This window comes from Myripristis murdjan, chromosome 19 (assembly GCF_902150065.1).
Source record: "Myripristis murdjan chromosome 19, fMyrMur1.1, whole genome shotgun sequence".
Taxonomy (NCBI): Eukaryota; Metazoa; Chordata; class Actinopteri; order Holocentriformes; family Holocentridae; genus Myripristis; species Myripristis murdjan.
Window position 1 is genome coordinate 23,743,004 of NC_043998.1, and position 23,072 is coordinate 23,766,075.

At 41.6% G+C, this 23,072-nt stretch overlaps 1 protein-coding gene across 1 annotated transcript in view; it reads left to right on the forward strand.

The window, feature by feature from the left end:
* Nucleotides 1-23,072, forward strand: part of antxr1c (ANTXR cell adhesion molecule 1c) — a 66,755-nt gene that overhangs the window by 37,311 nt on the left and 6,372 nt on the right. Inside the window, exons 12-17 of the mRNA XM_030078328.1 lie at nucleotides 10,478-10,556; nucleotides 13,491-13,586; nucleotides 14,000-14,038; nucleotides 15,055-15,153; nucleotides 16,123-16,290; nucleotides 17,367-17,447. Coding sequence (XP_029934188.1) covers nucleotides 10,478-10,556; nucleotides 13,491-13,586; nucleotides 14,000-14,038; nucleotides 15,055-15,153; nucleotides 16,123-16,290; nucleotides 17,367-17,447 — 562 coding nt within the window. The remainder of the gene's footprint in view (nucleotides 1-10,477; nucleotides 10,557-13,490; nucleotides 13,587-13,999; nucleotides 14,039-15,054; nucleotides 15,154-16,122; nucleotides 16,291-17,366; nucleotides 17,448-23,072) is intronic.

Here is a 23,072-nt window from a genome sequence, read left to right on the forward strand (position 1 = left end):
CCCCTCCACCAAACTTTACACTTGGCACAATGCAGTCAGACAAGTACCGTTCTCTTGGCAACCACCAAACCCAGACTCGTCCATCAGATTGCCAGACGGAGAAGCGTGACTCGTCACTGCAGAGAACACGTGTCCACTGCTCTAGAGTCCAGTGGCGGTGTGCTTTACACCGCTGCATCCGATGCTTTGCATTGTGCTTGGTGATGTAAGGCTTGGATGCAGCTGCTCGGCCATGGAAACCCATTCCATGAAGCTCTCTACGCACTGCTCTTGAGCTAATCTGAAGATCACATGAAGTTTAAAGGTCTCAAGCTATTGACTCTGCAGAAAGTTGGCGTCCTCTGCGCACTATGCGTCTCAGCATCCGCTGACCCCGCTCTGTGATTTTATGTGGCCTACCACTCCGTGGCTGAGTTGCTGTCGTTCCCAATCGCTTCTACTTTGTTATAGTACCACTAACAGTTGATTGTGGAATATTTAGTAGCGAGGACGTTTCACAACTGGACTTACTGCACAGGTGGCATCCTATTACATTACTATTACAGCACCATGCTGGAATTCACTGAGCTCCTGAGAGCGACCCATTCTTTCACAAATGTTTGTAGAAGTAGTCTGCATGCCTAGGTGCTTGATTTTATACACCTGTGGTCATGGAAGTGATTGGAACACCTGAATTCAATGATTTGGATAGATGAGCGAATACTTTTGGCAATATAGTGTACATGCATGATTATTAGTCCAGTCATTTTATGAAAAAACCTAGGACAAATTGCAAGAGAAGCAAACTCAACTGATTTTGTATCCTCAGTTTGTCCTGAGTGATGCTGGAATATAAGGAATAAATGCCAGAACAGACATTTAAACAGTGAATTAAAAGGTTACTATATATATAGTAACCTTTTAATTCACTGTTATATAGTAACCTTTTAATTCAAGGTTATTATATATATAGTAACCTTTTAATTCACTGTTTAAATGTCTCTTCTGGCATTTATTCCTTATATTCCTTATTAGCGCATATCAAATCAGATAATGTGTGATATGCATGTGAAAACAGAATAATTCAAAGAACTTGTAATTGACTTTTTTTCTTGTCTGTGTGTGTAATCAACTTGTGAATTTTTATAGTGATATCTGAAAGTAAAATGTTGAACCCCTTTCCCCTGTGTGTTAAAAACAGTGTTTTTTGGTAATATGTGGTCATAAATAGGTGATTTTCAAAACTTTCCACCAATGGGATTCCTTGGGACTTTTTTCCCCTCACTCAGGACAAACTGAGGATACAAAATCAGTTGAGTTTGCTTCTCTTGCGATTTGTCCTAGGTTGACCCCAATTTTGGCCTAAAATTACTGGACTATATTGCCTGTGGACGTATCAGAGCTGCGTACACCAAGCTGTGAGCCAGCAGAAGGTCAAGAGGGTCATGAATGGACACAGGATGGCGCCGTCCCGTGGCGTTCATTACGTGTAGAAAAATAACTCTTGAACCGGTTCCATTCAGGATTCGTGGAGCCAAGGTGTGAACGGGTGACTGCACCAGTTTGGAGGTGGATCACTGAGGCGTCGTCGGGTCGCTGGTGTTTTCTCTCTGTGATCCAGCACTTCATCGAGGCGTTCATAATCCTCCACTAAATCCTTTTTAGAGTCGCTTCCATGTATTTTTTCTTTAACTTGTTGATAATGTGTTCCTGGGTTCTAACAAACCCAGCCATCGACAACTCTTTAGTTTTTCTACTCCCTTCCATCTTTTCATGAAATTCAAAGATGTCCACCGCGCGTTCTTCGATTCAGACGTCATCTTCATCTTCGCCTGTAGAATAAGACATGCCCACTTTTGATCACTCTTGATGTAATCACGGTTCTCACTTCAGATCCTACAGTTGTTTTTTTGTTTTTTTTTTTATTCCAGCTGAGAATCAACTTTTCCGGTTCCAAGCCTTTTTATGTTTGGTGGAAATGTTCTGAAATGTTCAAAATCAGGGTCGCAGACTGGAACAGAACCAGTTTCTTGTCGGCCAAAAAGTTGGTTTGTCACCTGTTAGCCTGATATTCGGCTCCGGGGTGTTTCTATCATGATGGCTGCCTTTACTCTGAACCCACCGGTCTCTGCGTTCCACTGCGGTCGACTTGCTGCTCCTGTGCTGCAGAAATTCCTCTTTGTGCCTCTTCTCCCGTGGATTTCTTCCTGTACGGCTGTTGAATGTCGGTGCAAAATGGCGGCTCTAGAAAGAAGTCCTTGTTGTTTACATTTGGGAGACAAAAACTGCAACGCCAAACAATGAAATGAGAAATGAGCCCAGGAATGGAAGGTACCGCTGGATGTTCACGATGTTTGAGTCCACCTAATCAGTGGCAGGGGAAAGTCCAGTGTGGTGTCTACCCTGTCTCTTTCAAGTGTGTGTGTGTGTGTGTGTGTGTGTGTGTGTGTGTGTGTGTGTGTTCATGCCGTCTGCTCCGTCTCTTTCATCCCCTTGCTCAACAGCTGTCGGACGCTGCGCTCCACGCCCGGCGTTTCCTCTCTGCCACACACACTTTTTTTTTTTTTTTCCCCTTCCACATCCTCAAATTCACACTGCTCAGTTTTCTCTGGCTCTGTCTCCTCTTCCCTTTTCTCTTTTTTATTCTGCCTTTTTCTCTCCCCCGCTGTCCTCTTAGCACCGGATGAAATCAAACTGACTATAACCTCCTTTTTTATTTTTATTTTTTTTTATTTTTTTACAGCCTCAGTTCTTTGAAACATGAATTCAGCAGTGTGCCTGGTCCATGCTGATTCAGTAGCATCACGACTCCTGCAGATTCATGTATAGATATTTTTCCAAAAGTTTGATTTAGCTGAGATCTTGGACTCTGCAGGCTGGAAGAGCAAACTAAAATCACTTCCATGTTTCTGACGTGGATTTGAGAGGATGTGTGCTTTGTGAAACAATAAATATCTTTTTGAAATGAAGGGTCGCACCTTGTCGCCAGCAGTTTTTAGGTCAAATCATGCTGCAGAAATGCTAAGGGGCCTAAAATGTGCCAAAATAAAACATCATTGCTTGCATCCTGGACTGTTAATATTTGACGATAATGGCAAAATTCAGAGTCTGCAAATAAATGAGCAAGTCACAACAGAAACTAGCATTTGTGCAAACCAGAAAACACAATGTTTTAGGCAAAATAACCTTTTCCCGACTTCCCAAGACTGAGAGAAGCTGTTTGACACCATTTTCTCCTCTGTACGTCCAGTGGTTCAATTCCTATGGGTAGCATGTCCTGTTAGCTTAGCATAAAGAGTTGAAGTCTATAGGAGTCGTTAGCCTGGCTCTGTCAAAGTGCAAAAAAAAAAAAAAAATAGAATTTGCAGCAACTCTGAAGCGCTCTTATTTGGACAGTGACACCATGCAGTTATAAAAGGATGAGATGTGTTTTTCAAATACAGTGGTCCCTCGTTAATCGCGGGAGTTACGTTCTAAAAATAACCCGCAATAGGCGAAATCCGCGAAGTAGTCAGATTTATTTTTTACAATTATTCTAGATGTTTTAAGGCTGTAAAACCCCTCACTACACACTTTATACACTTTTCTCAGACAGGCATTAACATTTTCTCACTTTTCTCTCTTGTTTAAACACTCTCAAAGTTCAAACCTTCGCAGAAAAAAAAAAAAAAAAGCATGCAAAATTGCACAAAAAAAAATCCGCGAAATTGCAAGGCCGCGAAAGGTGAACCGCGTTATAGCGAGGGACAACTGTACACGTTTTGGATTTTCTAGCGATTTTTGGAGAAGTTAGGACAAATGAACCTTTCCGAAAACCTAAAAAAGCTCTCATTTGTTTGTTGTTGGAAGAAAGTTTCATTAATTTCATTGCACACTTACAGTTTGGTGAACTGAGCAGAGGCCTGGCTTTCAGTTTGGGTTAAAAATCGCTGCACCTCTAATAAAGTGGCCACTGACTAAATGACAAAGTGTTAACCTCATACATCTTCTGTTGTGTGCAATACACTACAGGTTCACTCACAGTGTATGTGTTATGGCAACTACCTCAAAGCAGCCAATGTGTAAAATAGCTATACAACAAGCCAGCTAATACAGTAAAATAACACTCCATGTTGCAAGCAGGTACTAGGGATGGGCGATATGTTATCGTTTGCGATATATCGTCAAAAAAATTCCCCACGGTAAGAATATGTCATCTCGCGATAATAACGATAAACTCCTGTTGATGACGTAATTACGTGCGCAACGCACTCGCCGCTGGCAGCCGGCAGCTCACACGTGTAGCCAGTGTTGCCAACTTGGCGACTTTCTCGCTAAATCTGGCGACTTTCCAACTCCCCATGGCAACTTTTTTTGTCAAAAGCGACTAGCGACAAATCTAGCGACTTTTCCTGGTGTTACTGGAGACTTCTTGTATTTTGGAAACTGACATGAAAGCACGTATCGTTCCTCTGCAGTTCCTGTTCTCAGTGAGCAGCGGGTGCTGCCGCGAGCCCCTCCCCCGCCCCAAAGTCCTCACAGGTGGTCACAGCCTCGAGCCGCGCGCGGCAGTCGCAGGCAGCTGCAGTCAGGAGAGGAGCAGAGAGGAGACCCACCACTCGGCGGCCAGGCAGCAGATGAATCGCGCATGCGCAAAGCCGCTGTTGGTCCCGCCCTTCCCGTAAATTTGTAGTTCTAAAACATATTTAGGATGTTTTTTACTCACTTTTTGTCTCTCCCACGACGTTATTCCTCTCCTACAGCGTCCATTACAATCACGTGCAAATTGCCAATTATGCAAATTAGGCGATGACGTCATTTGGCGACTTCTAGCGACTTTTAGGACAGCCAATAGCTACTTTCCTTACTGAGGAGTTGGCAACACTGCCCCTGCGTTCCAATACCCATACTACCATACTATTTAGTAGGGAAAAAAAGAATTAGTATGTCCCAATACATACTAAACTACATACTTTGTAAGGGCAGCTGCAGTACATACTAAAAGTAAAAAGTATAAGTATGCGATTTGGAACGCAGGGTAAGTGTAGCACAATAACAAGCATGGCGGAAGGCGGGGCTGATAGCGAAGAGCTCGTTGCTAAACGAGGCTCCAGCTCGATTATCTGGAACTGGTTTGGCTACAGTAAGTCTGACGTGGAGCAAACATCTGTCATATGCAAAGTTTGCAAAAAAGCGGTGATTACAAAGGATGCAGTACAGGTGTACTACTTAAACTTAATTGGTATAGTTTAGTAGCGTATTTGACTACAGTAAGTATTATTTTTGAGCAGTATTTGTGGGGTTCTCAAGACTGAATGCGGTGATAGATTTGTAGTCAAAAAGATGGAGTTGAATTGTTTTATATTTTTTATCGTCACTTTTATCGTTATCGCAATAAATACCAGAAATTATCGTGATAAAATTTTTAGTCCATATCGCCCATCACTAGCAGGTACAACATTTTTATATACTTGTACTAAGTTTTAACTACTATTGGATAATATACTTAAACTTAAAGTATATCAAGTATGTTATACTTGGAGTATACTTAAACTTTGTCTGTGTACTCGTCAGTATAAACTAAGTATACTTTTGTTAACTATATTCCTGATAGTACATTCAAAGTAATCTGAAAAGTATACTTACCTAAGTATTAGTTCACAGAAACTATACTTAGTTCATAAAAAATATACTTATAAGTATACTTGAGTATACTCCTTTTTGGTAAGGGATCACACAAATGTAGAGGCATCAAACACACACACACACACACACACACACACACACACACACACACACACACACACGACCTCTCAGTGGCTCAGAGACTCTGAGGTTTAAATCTGCAGCTGGTGGCTGTCAGCGAGGCGTGCTGCTGATCACTAACCCACTAACCCAGCTTCCCCCCGTCTCTGCGCCTGCAGACCGGACTCACAGCAGACAGGTTTATCAGTCAGACACTTTACATCTGCCAGACCCCCGTCACCTCCACCTAACCCCCCCCATTAGCAAACGTATAAGCCGGGCGGTGACTGAAAGTCCAGCAGCGTGCCTTTCATCTACATGTTTTGAAGAATAGGCTCCAAAGAGGCAACTTAAGGTCTCTCACAATTCTCAGAAATGTTTTTCCCAACTCAGAGCAGGAGGGGACTCGAACCATCAGGAACGACTTTTGCAGTTTCAAAACAGAAAAAAAAAAAAAAAATCCTGGAAAGCAAGGAGATCCTGAAAGGAGTTTGGACTGGATTACAGGCAGAAGCTTGTTTTGACAGAGTTTTGCCTGTTATTGGAGGACGAAAAGATGACCTGCTGTCTCAGGAATGAAAACAGCTCCTCCGTGTGTAGCTGTGCTGCCTCTCGACCTCGCAGAGGCTTTGTTTTCTCTGCCTTCCTACGCAGTGCTCGATACATAACTGGAGTAAACATCACCTGCTGCATGCAATGAGCTTCCTGGCTGCATATTTTCTAGGTGATGTGTGCTAAATGGACCCTAGTCAGAATAACAGCTTAATCAGAAGAACCTGGCCAGATCAGAAGGAATCGGTTTGAGAGGGCTGGTGTGTATAAACTCTTAATCTGCTCCTTTCTCTCTGGTTGGAGTAAATCTGTTCTTTCTGCTCAAGTTTGTCCCATGTGGGGGGAACATCAGGTGACTGGACGAGTTTCCAGGAGGGACAGAAACACGGCAACACCAAAACACAACTCATACAAACAAGTTGTTAAAAGAGATGAACAAAGCCAGAATCCACCAAACCATCGAGCAAATCAAAAAGCTGCTGGAGAAGTGTGAAGGCTTCCTGTTACAAGAATAAAAGCCCAAACCAGCCGGCCGGGTTTCATGTTTTCAGTCTGATGGACGACCTGATGGGGGCGCCACCACTGGATGACATGACTTAGCCTGGATTATATTTATATTTCCTGCAGATTAGACACTTTTCTTCTAAATTTGCACATTGACCTACATCTATGCACATTTTATACACCTATGCACACGGTTTTTTGCACATTGTTTTTTGCACACTGTTGTACCTAGATCTCTAGGGTGTTGTACTTAGATCTTATTCTTTATTTTTTATTTATTTAATCTGTAATCTGTGGATACTGCTGAAAAACTGTGAATTTCCTTTGGGATGAATAAAGTATCTATCTATCTATCTACTTCCCAACAGCCTGAGCCACTTTGCACAGGTTTTATTCTGATTAAATGCATCTGGGCTTGTAAACACACACGTTATCAGATCACTTTATCTGACCACACACTATTATAGTAAATGATGTTTCCTTCATTCTGGTTAACTTGATATGTGGAAGGAGGAGATGACAAAGAGGATGTAGATAAAGTGAAGCACACAGGAAGGGTCTTTTGTGATGATTCAAGGTGTGACTTGTGCGAAATGTGCTGCTACTCCGCGTCAGTCGATCCTTATTTATCCAGCATTTTCATACAGAAACAAGCGTCAAGAGAGCTTCACCAGAGATAAAAGAGTAAAAAAAAAAACATTCAGTGGAACTCCAGGACCTACCATAACAGTATCAGAACATAAAACCAAAGTAACCAAAATTTAAAAAAAAAAAAAAAAAGGCATAAAAGAGAGATCAAAGCCAAGAAGGTTGAGGATATTCTGTAGTTTTAGGGTAGTTTCCATCAGATGCAACAATAAAATTGCCACAAGACACAACTTTTCTCCACAAACTGCACAAATCATTTTGCTGAGCTTTAGTCCTGAGACAGCAGTAACCATGGTAACAGAAAAAAAAAAAAAAAAAAAGTGCATGACTGTGCCCTTTTACCAGCGTGGCCATGCCAGGCAGGTTGTGTTTTTCCATTTCCATTTGTTTCATGTCGGTCCGTGCCGTGCCAGCTGTGTGGCACTGAGGATGCGGTCACACCTACACTTTGTTTTCTTTAGCCTGAACCGGAGTGGAAAAGTTGACCTAGTTACATTTTTTTTTTTTATTTGGTTCCTTTAGGTTCACGCTGCCCAATTACAAGTGAACCAGGGCTTGTAAACAAAAATCACATGAACTCGTAATTATCTCATTTATTAGACAGAGTTTTGGCAGCGCGCCGTCCTGCCGGATTAGTGATTTTGGTCAAAACAAATCGGATTCCAGCTCCGGCGACCTGATCCAGCCTGATGAATATGTGTGTGTCTGTTCATCTCTGGTGGTCATACCATTCAAAAACACATGAAGAAGAAGCAACTAAATATGAACATCAGTCCACACGTCATGTCGTCATGTTCGGCCTCCCGAGCCAAGAACATCCAGCTGCAACTGAACCTCTAAATGTGGCTCATGGGTGGAGAAAAGTTCAGTTTAGGCATAAAAATACTTGGCTGAGGTTAGGAAAATGTTTGGTTTAGACAACAAAACCACTTGTTTAAGGTTAAGGAAAGGTTAGGTTTAAGAAACAAAATATTTAGTTAAGGTTAGGGAAAGGTTCAGTTTAGGGACCAAAACAATTTTAAGGTTAGGGAAAGGTTAAGTTTAGACATAAAAACTACTTGCTTAAGTTTAGGGAAAGGTTAGTTTAGGCATAAAAACTACTTGGTTAAGGTTAGGGAAAAGTTAAGTTTAGACATAAAAACTACTTGCTTAAGGTTAGGGAAAGGTTAAGTTTAGACATAAAAACTACTTGGTTAAGGTTAGGGAAAGTTTAGTTTAGGCATAAAAACTACTTGGTTAAGGTTAGGGAAAGGTTAGTTTAGGCATAAAAACTACTTGCTTAAGGTTAGGGAAAGGTTAAGTTTAGACATAAAAACTACTTGCTTAAGTTTAGGGAAAGGTTAGTTTAGGCATAAAAACTACTTGGTTAAGGTTAGAGAAAGTTTAGTTTAGGCATAAAAACTACTTGGTTAAGGTTAGGGAAAGGTTAGTTTAGGCATAAAAACTACTTGGTTAAGGTTAGGGAAAAGTTAAGTTTAGGGACCAAAACAATTTTGTTAAGGTCAGGGAAAGGTTAGGTTTAGACAAAAAAAAAATAATAATAATTGGTGAAGGTGAGGGAAAAGGTTAGTTTTGACAACAAAACCGCTTGCTTAAGGTAAAGTGTAAGTTAAATTTAGGCATAAAAACTACTTAGTTAAGGTTAAGGGAAAGGTTCGGGTTAGGGAGGAAACCCACTTAGTTAAGGTTAGGGAAAGGGTAGGTTTAGACATAAAAACTACTTGGTTAAAGTTAAGGGAAAGGTTCTGGTTAGGGAGCAAACCCACTTGATTAAAGTTAGGAAAAGGTTAAATTTAGACACCAAAACAACTTGGTTACAGTTAGGAAAAGGTTAAGTTTAGACATAAAAATACTTGGTTAAGGTTAGGGAAAGTTTAGTTTAGACATAAAAATACTTGGTTAAGGTTAGGGAAAGGTTAGTTTAGACATAAAAATACTTGGTTAAGGTTAGGGAAAGGTTAAGTTTAGGGACCAAAACAATTTTGTTAAGGTTAGGGAAAGGTTAGGTTTATACATAAAAAAAATAATTGGTTAAGGTGAGGGAAAGGTTCGTTTTGACAACAAAACCACTTGGTTAAGGTAAGGTGTAAGTTAAATCTAGCCATAAAAACGACTTAGTTAAGGTTAAGGGAAAGGTTCGGGTTAGGGAGGAAACCCACTTGATTAATGTCAGGAAAAGGTTAAATTTAGACACCAAAACAACTTGGTTAAGGTTAGGGATAGCTTAGGGTTAAGCATAAAAACTACTTGGTTAAAGTTAAGGAAAAGGTTCAAGTTAGGGTCTAAAACCACTTGGTTAAGGTTAGGGAAAGGATAAATTTAGATGCCAAAACGACATGGTTAAAGTTAAGGAAAAGTTAGGTTTAGGGACCAAAACAATTTTGTTAAGGTTAGGGAAAGGTTAGTTTTGACACCAAAACAGTTTGGTTAAGGTAAGGTATATGTTAGGGTTAGGCATAAAAACTACTTGGTTAAAGTTACGGAAAAGGTTCAGTTTAGGGACCAAAACCACTTGGTTAAGGTTCGGGAAAGGTTAAGTTTAGACATAAAAAATACTTGGTTAAGGTTAGGGAAAGGTTAAGTTTAGACATAAAAAATACTTGGTTAAGGTTAGGCTTAGGTATAAAATCCCAGAAAATGGACACAGTCTTGGCTACGTGCAAATGTCACGCTTGAAGGCACACACGACTCGCACGTGATGCAGGACGACCTGCAGAGTTCCGACCTCACCTCCCGTTTCCAGCTGGATTTGGTTTTCACCACGGCTCCCATCAGAGGAGTGAGACATCTTCAGGTTGTTTGGCGGCACCAAAGGACTCCCTGGAAGAAGAGTTACTGTACCTCAGCGGGACCCTTCCTGGTTAAATAAATCTTAAATAAAAATAAATAAATAAACCAGAATTCACACGCTAACCTGCTTGGTGTGAAAGCAGCAGCAAGGGGTTTGGGGCTTTTGCTACAAGCTGAAAAAGAAAGCACTTTATTTTATGGACAACAGCACAAACCAAACGGCAGATATTATCTTACCACACTGAGACACTCACTTCCCTCACCTGTTGTGTTGTTTCAGGGTGATTTATCTCCAAGTGAGCATGAACGACGGTCTGTCCTTCATCGCCAGCAACGTGCACATCACCACCACCGAGTGTGTAAGTAGCGTCTCCTTTTCTTTTTCTTTTTTTTTTTTTTTTTTTACATTTTTCATTTTATCATCGCTGTGGAAGTCCTGCGTAATGCGTTCAACCTGCGAGCTGCCGAACTGTCAGTGCCGTGCGGGAGGCTAAAATTAGTACGTCAGCACATCTATTTACCAGACCGTTTCCTGAAACCTGTGACAGCGAAATGACAGAAAAACCATCACGACTCCAAAAACTTCCTCTGGGACTTCGGTTTCTCCTAAACTGGTGATGAATACTGTTTTGATCTGTGGTTGACACTTTAAAGGTTTTTTTTATTTTTTTTCCAAAATATAGAAATACAAACTCCTTGTTCAGACTTAGTATGTTTCATATTACATAAAACAGATTTGTTATATTATTTACTGTACTGTATGTGTAGACTTCATCTGCTTTACTCTTCCCTCTCCTCCTTTTTCTTGCCTTCTTTGACCTTCATCTCCTGCTGTTGCTTCCTAGAAGCACGTAGTTGTTGTTTTTTTTTTCCTTTTCAGCGAGTTTTCATCCCATCTCCGTCTCTTTCATCTTCCCTCGCTCAATTTTCTCATTTCCCTGTTTCTTTTCTTCTTCATCTGCTTCTTTTTTTTCTGGAGCCAAACCACAGGGGATTGTAATTGTGAACCCCCAACCCCCCAGGGTGGCAGGGAAAAAAAAAAAAAAAACGAGGTTGGAGACGCAGATTTGTGACCGTAAAGCCATAAATTCATTCGCCGGATGTGATGGGAAAATCTGGCCACGCCAAGCGAATGGGAAACAGTCGCGGGGTGCCCTTTAGCAAGGCACCAATAAAAGACTGCATTTGCGCTGTGCTGGGCAGCTTCCAGGGTTTAATGTGTGTAACAGTGAAGTGGGGATCAAATACGATGCAATTTAACACGGTTTAACAAAATAAAACACTTTGTTAGAACATATGGGCCATGGCCACAGCCCCTGCAGCCTGTTGTGTTAGAAAACGATGTGACATCATGTGTCTGATGTGGTGTGTGATATACAGAGCTCCGTCACACACACACTGTACCAATTAACTGGCTCTCACCACTAAACTGAGCCATATAGCCTGAAGATATACCAAATTAAGGCATGACAACTTGCTAATTCGAGGTTGGTAATGATCAGTGTGCAATCTAAAGTCATACCGACACATAAAAGTCCAAACTCCATTAAAGTTTCTGCTGAAAAAAGAAAAAAAAAAAAAAAAAAACTGACACAACTCACCCTGCAGACCCTCCCCAAATCCTCCGCAAGTGCCTCATCAAGGAACTTCAACCTTTGTAGTTCCCCTACATTAGTGGAAGGGGGAAAACACACACACACACACACACACACACACACACATACACACACATACACACACAAAGACGTCATGGCTGCAATGGTAGAAGTCTCACTTTTTCCTGCATTAAAAAGCTAAACCACGACTTCACTTTTGCTTTATCCCTAATTTATCCCCGCTTGGGTACAAAACACTAATCTGTTTGTGTTGTGGCACATCTAAGAAGCTCGGGAGGGATGCAGGACAATTGTGTGTGTGTGTGTGTGTGTGTGTGAGTAAGTAATGGCCACCACTGTTAAAGCTCCAATAAATCCCCCCATGTCTTCACCACCAGATAGATAGAGGAAAGTCTAACCACGTCTGCTGGTCGATGTGCAGCTGTAATGGGAAGCAGGTTTGCCTCCTCTGGGCCTGAGCTCATCCGGGCTCAAAGAAAGAAATCACACGACATAAATTTATCTTTGTCATCGCACACGGTGGGATTGATAGTGTCAATTAACTGTGACAGAAAAGCTGCAGGCCTTAACATGCGTCATCTTACTTCTACAAATATGATTACACTGAAATTACTACCGGTACTACTCGTCCTCTCCTGCTACTACGACTTCTACTGTACCACCACAGCCACTAGTACTCCATAAATTAACTCCTGTGCAACTTGTTTTTGTGATTTTTAAAGGTTTTTAGTTTCCTTCATGTTGACTCCCATTAAACTGTGGAGCCCCACTTGACTCTGATGTGAAAATATATTTTTTAATTCTCGAATTGTCAAATAAATTCACGGTGGTGAGATTAAAATTTGCCGTTGAAATCATCGCTCGTACATATTTTTGCGTCATGGCGATGTCTTGTGAAATAACCCTTTGAAACCTGAATGAATTCATTTGATCTCTCTCCAAAAAAAAAAAAAAAAAAAAACATGGAACAAATGTGATGAGCACCTCAAAATAAATGGAACATCAAAAAAAAATTACTAAAAAGTAAGTAAAATTTTAGGAAAAAAAAGACAAGAGATTTATGAGAAAATTAAATTATTTGCAAAATTTGCAAAAAAAAATGCAAATAAAAATCCTGAAAATTTGAAAAAAAAAAAAAAAAAGGAAAAAAATGGGGGGAAAAAAGGTACGAGTAAACTATATTCATAATTAATAAATTATATCTTTAAATGTCACATCTGGGATGCTGCATGAATGTCAGACTGCTTGTGTTAAATACTTCTAAGCATTTTTCCAGAAGCATTTAAATGAAAGTGAAATTAAACATTTTCTCATTTTGCTGAAATTTTATGGGGACACATCCGTCAGGTTTCTATTCCAACGGGATTCAATTTTTTTATCAGCGGACCCCTGAGTTTGATTTTTTAAAAAAAACAGTAGGCTAGGTGATTTTCTCTGCAATAATAATTAAGAGGTCGTACAGAAAAATCCCATACGTATAACATGACGTCCTACTGTGAAATGAATCCTGTCTCTGGAGGTTTTTAGCCGACTAGACTCTGCAGAATAAAGGTGTAGATGAAGGTGTAAATGAAGGTGTAGATGAAGGTGTAGATGAAGGTGTAGATGAAGGTGTAAACAGCGTCGGTAGCTTTGCTGACGCTGGGGTCGGTGTGTGTTTGTGTGTGTCGCCTGCAGTTTGACGGCACCATCCTGCTGATCACCCTGCTGGTGCTCTTCCTGCTGCTGGCGCTGCTCTTCATGTGGTGGTTCTGGCCTCTCTGCTGCACCGTGGTGAGAAACTGCAACTCAAACTCATTCAGAAATATGAAATGTTGAAATCAGTCCTCTGCATCACAGTCCACAGAAACTTCCCTCTGTGTCGTATTTACCTTGATATTTACCTGTAACGCTGATATGAATAAGAGAAAGACGATTTGTTCAAAAATCAGTCTTGAATTGTGTTAATATTGGGACTAAAAATGGAAAATAATAGCATAAATTGCCAGTACCTGTATCATGTATTTAGATTTTACATCAGAAGGAGCATATCAGTAACTGAATGGATTCCTGCAGTGTTGCTATAATTATAGTTTATTATTATAACGCCACAAATATGCAATTTAACTAGGAACAGTGTTGTATGAATAAAATAAAGTGTTGTTTATTATATTCATGAAATGTGATACCACCTTTTCCTCCCACAGGTGATCAAAGAGCCGCCTCCTCCTCCTCCTCCTGAGCCGGTAAGGCCAAACCTACAGCCCCCCCAACACACACACACACACACACACACACACATAAAAAAAAAAAACAAAGACACACATGCATGTATCCACCCAGCAGCAGGACAAACACACACACATGCAAATCTGCAATGCCAATAAATGTTTGAGAAATGTTCAGTTATTCTTGTGTAACCAGAACGCAGCAGTTTGGTGGAGCAGCCGAGGCCAGACTCGTTAAAGGCCAGAGGCCGGCTGCCAAAAAGATCATTTCAGGTCGTTACTCCAGGACCTCGGCTCGGCGCTTCAATGTGTTTTCACTTGTGTCGCGGTTTGATCCCGAGATAAGAGGCGATGCCATCGGCTAAATGTGTTGAGAGAGCGGAGAGATCAGAAGCAAAGAGCGAACCACAGCAACAACAACAAAATAAAAGAAAAAAGAAAGAAAGTACATCGTCTCAGGTTTTAAAATGTGAGCAGATTCATTTGATTTCTTTTCAAAAAATGTTTAAAAAAATCCGTTGAGCAAATTAGAAAAGAATAATTCTGAGTGCATTGCCAAAAAAATGTACAAAACAAACAAACAAACAAATACATAAAAATAGAATAATATAAAATAATGTAAAATATAGTAAAATAAGTAAAAATAACATAAAATAAAAATTATTAAAAAACCAAGATTAGCAAAAACGAACAAATAAATAAATCAATATAAATTACATAAAATAAAATGAAGTAAATTATAGTAAAATAAGTAAAAATAAAATAAGATCAAGATTTGATTTAAAAAAACAAGAAGATTAGGAAAAAATGATCAAACAAACAAATTATCAAACAAACATATAATAGGGATCAGGAGGTTTTTTGTGAAGACCTAAGTTTTTCGTAAAACCTAAAAGTGTTCTCCAGATAATTCTTGTGGAAAGCTTGAAAATACGTTTAAAACAACTTCAAACACCGTCAGGAGCCTCCGAGTCCGTCCAAGTGTAGCACAAGAAAGTAAAAAAAGCCGTTTTCTGTGTGATGTTGTGTTTTAGGAGTCAGATGACGAGGACGGTCTGCCCAAGAAGAAGTGGCCCACCGTGGACGCCTCGTACTACGGAGGCCGAGGAGTCGGAGGCATCAAGAGGATGGAGGTGAGCCGCTAGCACGCTCATGACCAGCCACCGCTGGGAGCATGCACGCTACGAACAGAGGTTTTGGGGCAAAAAAAAAAATCTTGACTTCCCCAGACCGAGACAAGATGTTGGATACCATTTTTACCTCTGTACGCCCAGTGATTCAGTTCCTATGGGTAGCATTTCCTGTTAGCTTAGCATAAAGACTTGAAGTCTATAGGAGTCGTTAGCCTAGCTTTGTCAAAGTGGAAAATAAACCTTACAGCAGCTCTGAAGCTGACACAGTTACACCATGCAGCAATGCACGCTTCAAACTACACTCTGTTAAAGGTGCATTACGCAAAAATGCTGAGGATTGATTGAAGTGAGGACCCTGTAGACTCAACCAACAAATGCGGGGTAAGCACATAATGTGATGGTTGAGTCTACATGGGTCTCAGGATTGCTCCATTTTTTTGCACACTTACTCCACATTTCTGCCAGTTGAGTCCAAATGGTCCTCGTTGCCATTTTTTTTTTAAATTGTGCAGCTTTTATTGTGAAATCTGGAAAACCAACAAAGCACAAACAGGTTCCTCTTCGCATCTTTGCGAACCTGAGCGTTTATTGTGAAAGGTTCCACAGTCTGTCATTGATCATTTGTTTTATGTGATGGATCTGATTTAAAATGTAGTGAAAGACAAAACTCAAGTAAAAATGCACTGAAGGAAAAGTAAAATGACCGACTTTAACAAATATTTAATAAAGTACAAGTACACAAAAAGCTGCTAAATTACAGTAACATGAGGAAATGTAATTAGTTACTTCCATCTCTGGTTGTCTATGGTAATTATCTTTGATTTGAATATAGTTTCTTCAATCAGGAGTCATCGTTCCTGATAGATTTTCAGTCGTTTTTGTTTGACTGAATCTGAAAAACAAATTCGACAAATTGATCCCAATTAAAGATCTTTTGGCTCAGCCGTGCCTGTGTTTTCCATTGTGTAGGTCCGCTGGGGAGGGAAGGGCTCGACCGAGGAGGGGGCCAAGCTGGAGAAACCCAAGAACGCCGTGGTGAAGATGCCCGAGCAGGAGTACGAGCCCTTCGAGCCCAAACCGAAGAAACCTCACAACAAGAAGCCGCCGCAGAGCCGCAAGTGGTACACGCCCATCCAGGTACACACAGCCTCGGCAGCAACAAGGCGTCGCGGTGTAATATGTTAGATTACACAACACCGCGTGTGTGTGTGTGTGTGTACTGTTTGTGCATTGGAGTGTATCTGCTTGACATCAGCTTTCCAGGAACTAAACGAAGCGTCCGTGTTTGCATCTCGACCAGCCGCGCATTTTTGAGGTTTCATCCTGGTGGTTTTGGAAAGTTTCTCAAGCGACCGAAAGTGTGTGCAGTATTTTTTTCCAAAGCCGCCTGAGCGACAAAAACTCCCCGATGTGCTCACATGACCAAAGGCGCATTACACCCAAAACTAGTCCTGGCTGCATTTCAAACAGAGTTAGTCATCTTTTTGTTGTCGGGGTGTGTTTAATCTGTAATTTGTGCGCACACTGCTGCATTCAGACTGTAATGTTGGACTTCCTGTCTTAAATCTGAAAATCTCCCTCCAGCCGTTTATTAAACCCCCCAAAAATCATCTCTCTTCATCAACATTACATATTTACACATTTTTTCCTGGGAAAAAAACATCCTTTATTGCTTTAAAACGGCCTGGATATAACTCTACGCCTGACCCTCATTGCGTATGCGCAGATCTATGAATATGCAAATCCATGAAACAGATGAACAAATTTCGCTTTTCAATGTCTTTTCATTTTATAATAGTATTCTTACAATTTTATTTTAAATTTAAAAAATACTTAAAATAATTATAAATATAGTTTTCATGTAATTTTTCCTACTTTTTAGTGTGATAATTTTCTTATCATTTTCTTGAAAGTTTTTACTCATTTTCTCTAATCTAATCATTTTGTGTGTTTTTTAATTATTTATTTATTGATTGATTTATTGTGGGGGGTTTTTTTTTGGTTTTTTTTTTTTTGGTAACTTTAATGTATTTTCAGTAATTTTGTGGCAATTTTATGGTAATTTTTGGATGAGAAATTTTGTGGTAATTTTATAGTAATTTTCATGTAATTTTGTTGTAAATATATCATACCAAGTGACTTTGCTCAGGTTTGAAGTGTTTATGTAATGCATGGTGGATGTGAGTCAGCTCTGCCTCCTCTCTCCTGCTCAGGGGAAGCTGGACGCCATCTGGGCTCTGTTTCGCCGCGGGTACGACCAGGTCTCTCTGATGAGACCGCAGCCCGGTGACCATGTGAGTACCCCAGCACTGCATCATGGGAAAACATCACCTCATCCAACACTTTCACCCACAAGCCGCCAGAATTCACTTTCCCTGTTCCTCATGTCTGCTTTCCCTCCATGTTTTAAACCCATCAAACAAAGTCACTTATGTAATCCTGCTGTTTTCTTGTCCCTCGCTTCTTCCTCATCCATCTTTCGTGTGCAGAGCTTCATCCCTCATCCATCTCTTCATTACCTGCTCATCGTTCCTCTCCTCCCTCTTCCTCCACTCCCTCATTGCCACTGCATTTTTCCTCAGTGGCTAACATCCAAAGCAGGAAGATCAGGCGTAATCACACCTGAAGAGACCTGATTTCCTCTCGGGGATCAGTAAAGTATTTCTGATTTGTCCATCCAGACGATCGGAAGGGAAATCCTGACTGGAGGCTTTGGTTTTTGGCTGAGTTTACAGATTTGCTGACGCTGCACCAATGATTTTCTGTTTGCGATGAATCTGAAAAATCCCTTCTATGTGTGTGTGTGATGCTCGCAGGTCGCCAGCATCCATGAAGAGACACGTTTACAGGAAGCTGAAGCAGATGTGCTGCTTTAAAAAGTCGTAAAAAGGTCCTCAAAAGTGCAAACTTTGGGTCCGTCCTGTCTGATGAGAAGGTGCAAATGGCTGTCAGACCGGGTTCGGACAAAAATTTAGAAATTAGGCTCAGGTTTGGGTCGGGTTCGGTCTATTGTCCATTCTTGGCAACTTCCTATAGTGTTGAAGTTTACATGATGACCCTGAAGGCAACACGTAGGCTATTTCAGGCGGTAAACGTGACCTAGCGATGGAGGACGAGCAAAATCTGGGGCTCGGGTTGGGATCGGACAAAAATACATAACCGGAACTGCTCTGTAAAACCAGTGCCAGGCTGACAACACCGGTGCCGTTTGCAGTTTCCTGTCAGACATATTCTGGATTAGGAGGAGCTAGATTACGAAACCGAGAGTCACGTGAAAATGGTCATCAAACGCTGCCTTGTTTCCGTTCGGTATTTCTGCGTTCCTGGGTCTCTCTTCTTTTTGAATACAGACGAATAAAGACTACCGCCACCTGCTGGTATGAAGAGTTATTTCCTCTAACGGTGGCGCAGAACGGACGTCCCCATTGGCTGTTGGCTGTAGTCTGCGGTGTGTTCAAGTGCAAGGTTTTGGCCCCGATACAGGCAACATGTCGTTTTTTTTTTTTTATCACCGCTTGTTCTTAGATGTCGGTTTGGTGTGTCTGCGCCTGAACTCTGATGAAGGGTTTTCTACCTGAACATTATCTTAAACACACTTTGTGAATATTTTTGACTTTTTTGACTTTTGACTTCAGAAACCTGCCGCTCTAAATGTGCGTAACGTGTCTCCAAACTTTTGAGTGACTGTTCAAATCTCCGAGGACGTTCCTCGGCACGAGTCGATCCGCCGTACAAATCCCCTCCGATTACTCCTGCGTCCTCCTCTTCCCCCGTCTTCTCGTCTTTCTTCCTCACTCGTTCTCCGGTGCCGGCGCTCACGCTGGCTAACACCTCGGCTGGCTCGTCTCCACCCCGTCCAGCCGATCCCGCGCTCACACCTGCTTCACATTAGACGCCATAAAGTGGATAGAAAGCAGATCTGTGGCTCACACCCAGAAAACGTCGTCTTAGCAGTTAAGAACTATTTTCTGATGTGTGTGTGTGTGTGTGTGTGCGTGTGTGTCAAGCTGGTAAAATTCGCCCTGGTTCTCGGATCGGACACATGGTTTAGTTTTGCCGCTGCCCCGACCCCTTTGTATCGAAAAGCCCCAGATAAGAGTTTGTCTTGGATGTGGTTTCTGCTGGAGAGAAGATGTGGGCGAAAAAAGAAAAAAGAAAAAAAAAAAAAAAGCTTTGTAGGGACATTTTTGATTCCTCCGACACATTCAGCAAAGTGTAATTTGATGTTTTAAATGCTTTGAAGTTTTTTTTTTAGCTTCATTTTCTTCTCCTCCTCTTCTTCCCATTGTTGTTTTCCTCTCGGTCGTCTTTTTCTCCAGCCTCCTCTTCTCGCTGATCTCCTTTTTCTTTTCGTTCCACGTCTGCCTCCTTTGTGTTCCTCTCCTCCTGCCTCCCCCTTCAACACCTCACCACCTTTTCTTTTATTTTCGTGTTTTTCTCCTTCGTTCCCCCCCTCGAGACGACTCCCCGCTGATCAGGCCCGCTCCCAAGCGCTCGTTAAAATCATGCCTTATTTGCAGAAATTGCCAATAATCTCCTTTTTAACGGGAATTCCACATTTAAGAGTGTTTTCTTGGAAGCGAAAATAGGTACGGGACGAATCCGCCGCCAGATAAGCTTTCAGCCTCCCGGCCAAACGAGACGAGGAAAGTCACCATCAGAGAGGCACGGCGCTTGATGATTACATCTGCACCGACGCTCGCTGGCGGTGGCGTGAAGCAGATTTTGGATTCAGATCGCGTTTTTTTCTTTTTGCCCGAGAAGAAGGCTTTTAGCGATGAGCGCACGCTGAAGGTCGCATGATGCAATGCTCCCTCTCTCTCTGGAGGGCATCGTGCCCGTCTTTCCGCAGTAAGTCATTTGCGGTTGCGTTGCGAAGCTGCAGAAAAATCTCCCAGGCGAGCGGGCCGAGCGAGTGTAACGTTATACTCCAAATATCTCAAAGAGGAAGGAGTGGAAATAAGAGCGGGACACTTTTCTCTTGTTGAAGTGAGCGTCACCTGAGGAGAAACGTCGGCTTCTCTCACTTTTTTTCAGACGCTCTCCCTCCCCATCGAGCCACCCACATCACCCCGAGTTCTCAGTGGATGCAGGGCTTTCTGTTGTCATGGTGTTTTCCGTCGCCGTGCCAACAGCCATGGCAACAGCTCCCGCATGCCGTCATGAATCGAGCTCGACCCGACCTTCGTCTCACTTCATGATGAGCTGAAATAAAGCAACCGGCCAGCAGTTCCAGACTTAACGCTGCCGCCTGTGACGTTTTCAGAAAAATTTTAAAATCTGTCTCGCCGTTTTTTCTGTCGCTGACTGACTGACGTCATCACGCCGCGGCGACCCGGGCTCTGCGTGCGGCTCGTGAAAACACTCTGCTGCACAGGAAGGGATGAGTCTTAACGGTTCGCTGGGAATAAACAGGAGAAGAAGAACTGGGTGGTCGTCATGTGCAGAGATACTGCATCAAAGGGAAATCCAAGTCCCGCCCCCACACTGTTTGATTGACAGGTGACCTCTGGCAAGTGCAGTGCAGAAACACAGTGACGAGAGACGAAATGAAAAAGGAAATTCAAAAAATGATAATAATAAGAAGAAGAGGAGGAAAAAATTTGACAGACACCGCTTTAATGTCGGAGTACAATAAAGATGCAGTTAAGTTGAATTCTTCCAAATATGAATTAATATTAAAGAATATTTGTTCTGTACATATTCAACAGAATGTCCATTGATTTGAGCTGAATATCAATAGTAATCAATAAATGAGATTTCAGCAGCAAACTGACATATTGATGTTTTTGCTGAATTTTGAACAGTATTACTCAATATCATTTATAACTTATTGATAATCTTCATCTCCTGTAATTCTGTGTAATATTAACAGGCTCGAGTGTGTGTGTGTGTGTGTGTGTGTGTGTGTGTGTGTGTGTGTGTGTGTGAGTTTGAGGCTTTTATATGTTCATGGGTACTTGTGCATGTAGTGCCTGTGTATGTGTGTGTGTGTGTGCCTGTGTGTGTGTGTGTGTGTGTGTGTGTGTGTGTGCATATCCTGTACATGTGTATGCTGTCTTAACGTGTGTGTGTTTGCATATAAAGACTAAATAGATGCACATTGTACATTTTATGTGTGCATATACCGTGTTTATGAGTGTGTGTGTGTGTGTGTGTGTGTGCATGTGTACGTGTGTGTGTGTTTGCATAGCTATGGGCAAACACGTTAAAATTTATATACTCTATATGTGTGTGTGTGTGTGTGTGTGTGTGTGTGTGTGTGCATTAACATAGTTAATATAAAACCAGATTGAGGCCTGTTTCAGACAGGAGTTCGTCATTATGAGTGTGTGTGTGTGTGTCACCAAACCACAGCCATTACACTGCCTGCTCTGACGTCAGTGTATGGGGGAGAGCTAGTCGGCTGGACACACACACACACACACACACACACACACACACACACACACACTCCCATGCACAGGAACACACTGAAGGACATGAGGTAATACCTAAAGCAGACGACTGCCAGAGCTGTCTCCATCGCCTGACCGCATCTCACACACACACACACACACACACACACACACACACACACACACACACACAATTAGCCAGGCCCAGACAGCTTTATGACCTTGGTGAGACTGCAGACAGCGGAGCAGGTCGGTGAGAAACAGCGAGCGCGGCGTTCTTTTGTCCACGTCTTCTCCTGGTGACCCTGAACGCAGCATCATAACGGTGACGATGACGGTGATATTCTAAAAAATGAAATATTAATAACACGTGTACGATAATATCACGTAAATAATCCGGCGGCTGTTAAATCATCGTTTCTTCCTGTTCTCGCTTTGTCTCCTTCCACCAGCACCACACACACACACACACACACACACACACACACACACACACACACACACAAACACACAGAGCGCACACACCTGACGTGATGAAACGCTCTCTCTCTACCTGGCTACACTTGAAGTATTTTGAGTGCAATTCATCTGCCAAAAAAAAAAGACAAAATACACAATAAACCAAGTTAAAGATGGATTTGACTGATAGCATTATATTTTTTCCATTTTTTTTTTTATCATACCACAATAATAACGTGAATATCTTGAATTCCTCTGGCCGTGGCGCTCGGAAAACCGTGAAAATCTGGCATCATGACAGCCGTGTGCAGCGTTCAAAACCTTATTAAACCGGTTCCTCACCAATTACCAACATAAACGATTCATAAACAGTTATAAACATTGTTAAAGGGTTATAACAGTTATAAAACATCGCTTAGGGTTTACGTATTAGGTTATTAATCAGGCTAAAAGACTTTATAACTCATCTATAATCAATTATAAACAAGTGATCGCACAGTTTTCATGCATCGATGCTGGCTCACTATTTGGCAAGTTACCACTGCCCTGCATCTGTTGTGTTGAATCTCAGATCTTGCCAAATAGTGAGCCAGTATCAATGCATGAAAACAGTGTTATAACTTGTTTATAACTGATTATTAATGAATTATAAACCTGATTAATGACCTAATATGAGCCATAGATAAACCCTTTACAGTGGCAGTCAATGGAATGCAGCGCCTCTGTAGTTCAGCAAGCATGCAGCAAAAATAAAAAATTAAAAAATAAAAATAAAAAAGAGAGGCAGGACTACATGAGGTCCATGTGTGCAGGCCGCGTCCTGCGTCTCCTCATACATATTCTGTGTGGAGGAATTTCCATGAGGTCAGAAAATAATCTCACAGCATCTCAGACGCTCCTCACGGCGGCTCACTTCTGAAATGTTTTTAATAGAAGTCTAGGAATGCCAGACTGGATTAGTGGAGACAGACGAGAAACTGGTGGTGGCCGCTGACATTCTTGTCCTCTTTCTTCTCCTCTCATTTCTTTTTTTTAACTTTCATTCTCAGCGGCTAATTTACA